Source organism: Cariama cristata, unplaced genomic scaffold (assembly GCF_000690535.1).
Source record: "Cariama cristata isolate BGI_N322 unplaced genomic scaffold, ASM69053v1 scaffold20646, whole genome shotgun sequence".
Classification (NCBI taxonomy): domain Eukaryota; kingdom Metazoa; phylum Chordata; class Aves; order Cariamiformes; family Cariamidae; genus Cariama; species Cariama cristata.
Genome location: NW_009622951.1, coordinates 313 through 5,293, shown reverse-complemented (window position 1 = coordinate 5,293; position 4,981 = coordinate 313). Strand labels below are relative to the sequence as shown.

The following is a 4,981-nucleotide window of genomic DNA, read 5'->3' as shown; positions in this document are numbered from 1 at the left end:
CCCCTGTCAATACATCTCTTGGCATTTCCCAACACTGAGTTTCATAGACCATTTCACTATCCAGTCACTACTACAGCCACCTTAGGTTTACATTGCTCTAAATAGCTTCATAACAGCAGGAAACTTTCCCACCTCATGCTCTCTCCCTTTCCAAGTCTCCCAAGGATATGTGAAACAACACAGGTTGTACTGCAGGTCTTTGAGGGACCCCAGCAGGACCTCCTTTTACTGTGAGAGTCGCTAGTTGTTCCTATCCCTGCTTTCCATTTCCAAAGCCATCAGTAGAACAGCTTTCCATTTCTCCAGGACTAGAGGTTTGCCTAAGACTCACTCCTTAAAAGTGAGATCTTTTGAAAGCCTGATGGATGTGAAGATGCACAGAAGTAGAATCAAAGAATCAGTTTTGGCTGGCATGAGAGAAGATGGCTTCAGCAAACCAGTTTAATCAGCAGCTAGCATGAAGGAGGAGTTCTGGAAGGAGGTTAGAACAGCATGAGACAGCCAGAGAGATGTCTGCAGCAAGCACCTCTATGAGGAATTTAGGCCTTCAAAGACGAGATGTCTTACCGTACAAGTTGCTCTCATATGGCAACTGTTATTTTCAAGACCTATTTGACTGTTACTGGGCTTTCCACCAAATATCCAAGTCCAAGGAAAAGGGTAAAAGGCAGGAAAAAAAGAGAGACACCAGTCCAACAAACTATCCGTTCTGTGTTTTCAAGTCATTAATCACCAGGCAAAGAAATCAGAAATACTGAAAACCAAAACGCGTGGGCAGATGGAATATTCCAAGGCACGCTGTCAGGAAAGCTCATGGCAAAGTAACATGACCCACTTTGCCTTCTCCCTTTGCCTTCCCCCCCCCCCGCCCCCCGCCATAACCCTAGCTCACCAAGAGCTATTTTTAGCATCTCTGAGCTCACATTTGAGCTGGCAGTACTAAGTATAGCCCATGGAATGTGACCCCAGCCACTCTGCAGCACCGCCAACCAGTCACCAGCCTGGCTCTCCCACACTTATACCCGCCCTGAACCTGTTTGACTTGCCTCTGGCAAAAGAGCTAAATGCAAGGGACATTTTTCTTATCCAAAGCTACAAGTTTCTGGGCTACAAGGTGAAGGAGAACTGAAATCAAATAGAAGAAAACAGACACTAAATAGGAATTATGTGTTTCTTTTCCTCTGGTGACTCCTAATAATAAAAGTACCAACAGTTCCACAGCCTGAGAAGTGTATGGTATTCCATACATCAGTAACAGCTTTGCCTTTAGTTTACAGAGAACTGACGATCTATTTTTCACACCTGTCCCTAAAACCTCTGCATTTTGCACTTCCTTACAAGTAAAGAGAGAACAGGAACGATAAGATGAATGCCTACTTGCCTATTTATTTCAGAAATATTGCCTACTGATTTTGTACATTGGGTTTTCAAGCAAAAAATTCTGAAGAAGCCTTCCTAGCAAACCCTGCAACTTGAAAAAGCCATTAAAGGATAAGACCTAAGAGTCATTTCTATACCATGGTGCTGCTGTGCTTTTAACAAAGATCACTGTGTGGCACTAAAAGACCTTTCTTTTCACCACAGTGCCGTATATCTGGGGACTGACACAGCATTGCTTGCCATCTAGTGAATGAGAAGTCCAATACCTGTAGGCAGCTGCAGGCTGGTTCCCATCAGCATTGGTAAAGACGCGATGTAGATAATCATTCAGCAGCCTGCTGTTCACGATCCCTTGTGAAAAACAGAAAGGAAATAAGCTTAGGGAGTCAGGTGGTAAATTCAAACATTCATGTCATGTAAAGCAAGAAACTGGTAACTAGGGGAAAATGACGTTCCAAGTTTGCAGATCAACACAGTGGAAAACACAGCTTCAAGAAGTCATTCATCATCTTACTGTCTTCACTAGCAGCCCTAGAGTCCAGCATTATGGGGTGCATCTCCACAACAAGGGCTCTTTCCAACAGGAGGCTGTAAATTGGTCCCCACAGCTAGAACTACATCCTCAGGAATCCTGCTGTACTACTTCCAGATAAAGTAACTTCAAAAGCTGCAGGTGAAAATTCAATTTCGTTTCCAAAAAATAAAAATAAAAATCTTATCACTATTGCAATTTCTGATGTCCTATTCACACCTGGGGCATTTTAAGTACCTACATCTCTTAAGTGCACTAGAAGATGCCGAGATAGAAAGGCTTGCAGATGCAGTTCATCTCCTCTAACTCCCAGCCTTCTTTAATGACGTGTGCCTCACTTTAGCTTTCATTGTGCAAAACAATCCCTAGTGTCACACCAATGCAGCAAGCTTTATTTCTGGGTGCAAAGGTGCCCTCAAATGCCAGATTTGTGGTCTCATAAGCACGCTTCTGCTGGATTGGCGAGTCCAAGAGAAAATAGACTGCCTAGCAGGTACCAAAATTTCCCAGAAAAGGATTAATCTGAGAACTTGACAAGCTGCGCATCCTGGGAGGGGAACTTCCTGAATCAGATGGGACCAAAGACAGGCAACAGGACATTCTTCAGCCTCACAAGGCAGGGCTGTGTGCTGAAGAAAGGGCACTGTGACATTAGCTTCTGGCATCCTTACTACTACAGGAATGTCCCTCCCAAAATCTCATCTCAGTTCAGGGATTTACTCAGTTTCAGCCTCACCACACCTCACATCAGTACCGTAACTGCAACTGGAAGGCAGCTGATCTCAAGCAAGGCAAGGGGCTCTCACCTGATCGACAAGAGTCCTGCTTTTACATGGCATGTACAGGCCCATACCTGTGACCTTGGACTTCTCTGGCTCAGTGCTCAGTCTATAGTTCTTCCTCGAGAAAGCAGTCCCAGCACCTCTTGACGTCATTCTTCACAGGCACCACTTCCAGAGTGGACAGAAGATGGACAGACGCCTAGAATAAAACTTGCTGGGGAGGATGCTGCCTTTAGACTTCTCCTGTTCTTGAAGGTTGATGTACCTGGATTGAATGACAAGGATAAGCCAAAAAATAGCCAGAGTTCTTGCACTAATGACATCATACAAGAGGCCACAGCCAACTAACTACCAACCCTGCTCTCAGTCCCACCTCTCCAACAGCTCAAAATCTTCCCAAAGCAGAGAAGGCATTAAGCCATACTCCAGACAACCACACAGATCCCACTCCAACCAAAGGCACAGGCAGAAGCAAGCCAGAAACATAGGCAACCTTTCCACCAAGTTTGAGCTAGAAGCACTGAGCCAGCACAGGGCCACAGCTACCACAACTGCCAAATACTGCCGAAACTGGCAACCACATCGCACTTTTACTCATGTTCTGATGAGACACTTCTGTCTTTCTCCCACACTGTACTCTTTAAGACAGGAATATACACCTGGTTAATCTTCTGTTTAACAGGTTATTAGACTATTCTGTCATCCAAAACACAGAGAGAGGGAGAAGGAATGACACAAACGCAGATGAACTGGATTACAAAAGAATATCATTGACTACAAAGCAAAAGACCCAGTTGTCAGTTTTATAGGGACAAAAGCAGATGCAGGTAGAAGTACGCAGAAGCGTTTACAGGTGAAAACCTATCATGAGACTAAAGATTCATGACTCTTCCTGGTATCACTAGAATGCAAAGAATGCTATCAGAGCTGATCTGACATGTGCCAGGACAAAAATAAGTTCAAGTTGCTAGCTCCACCCAGCTTCAAAATGTTAGGTTACACCCCTCTCCTGTTTCTGATTGTCCCGACAGCCAACCATCAGTGGAAGTCTCTTGTGTTCACTGGACAGCCATCTGACAAAACTCTTTGTGACACACAGAGCAACAGGAAGATGCAAGAGGAGCAAAGGCTGCTGGAATTAAATGCTTGCCAGCAATCTCATACAAAGCAGAAACCAAGGTGAACTCAAGAAAAGTTAATGAACTTGCCAAGTGATGCAAGTGCCACAGCCAGCTTTACCAGTAAAAGATCACCTGAGCTTCAGCTAGACTCAGGAAAGGATTTCCTAAAGCCCCTTTCCTCACGGCCACCCCAGCATCCAGCAGTGGAGCAGTGCTGCCCGGCGTCCCTCTTGCAGCACTGTTGAGCAAAACCACAGGAGCAAAGCAAAAATCAGCCTGGAATCAATGGCCCTGAACGATCTGCATCAGAGACTCAAAACAAGGAATAAAACAATTAAACTATAAACAGAAACACAACATTTACTACCAAAGCAGAGCAGACCGCACAATGTGTACTATCCTAAAAGTACTCGTAAACATAAGAGACATGATTTCACCTCTGTCAGGACAAGTTAAAAACACTTGAGGGTGGAGGGGAGTAGCCCTAGCTCTTCCCAAGGCCAGCCGGCCCGGTACCCATGCTGCTGAAACAGCCTGAATGCCCACGCAGAGCGCAGCATGGGTTCACCAGCACCATATGAGGTGTACTGTTGGCACTGCTGTGGCGCCAAGGTTTTTTCCCAGTTGGAGCAGATGCTGCTTCCAACAGGTCAGAGAAAGGGCAGAGCAGGGGGACAAACATCTGCCCCTTTGCTGCTCCTGTGTGCAAGTCACAATATTGTCCCCAGAAGCTCCAGCAAAGACACCCAGCTCCAAGCCCGGCCACGAGTTAAATTCCCTTCCTTGGCAACAGCCAGCAGCTTCCAGCAGAAGGGCAGAATAAACAACACAGGGGAAGCCAGATCTTAAATTGAGCTGACTGGAGGCAGGCGAGGAGGGCAAGAAGCTGGGCCAGCAAATACACCTTTGTCCGGCAGCTGCCGACCAAGCCGTCCTGCTCTCACCAGGGCAGTGGGGATGAAGCCGGCAGGGAATCAGCCAGGAGGCAGAGGCTCCCGTGCCGCCTGGAAAAACTGCTCTGTGTTAATCACAAGCACAAGTCTCTGTGGCACCTCCAACCTGGCAGCACCCCCAAACCTGAAATACCAGGCAGAGTCGCCCAGATCCAGGAACTGACCCTAAAACCAGGCACATCCCACAGCCAACAGCACCTCCGAAGCTGGCAG

General features: G+C 46.5%; 1 protein-coding gene across 1 annotated transcript in view; it reads right to left on the bottom strand.

The window, feature by feature from the left end:
• Positions 1-2,960, bottom strand: part of RNF123 (ring finger protein 123) — a 37,746-nt gene extending 34,786 nt beyond the window's left edge. The window contains 2 exon segments of the mRNA XM_009702553.1: positions 1,647-1,731; positions 2,766-2,960. Of these exon segments, the coding sequence (XP_009700855.1) occupies positions 1,647-1,731; positions 2,766-2,847 (167 nt within the window). The 5' untranslated portion in view covers positions 2,848-2,960.
• Positions 2,961-4,981: the final 2,021 nt, after the last annotated feature.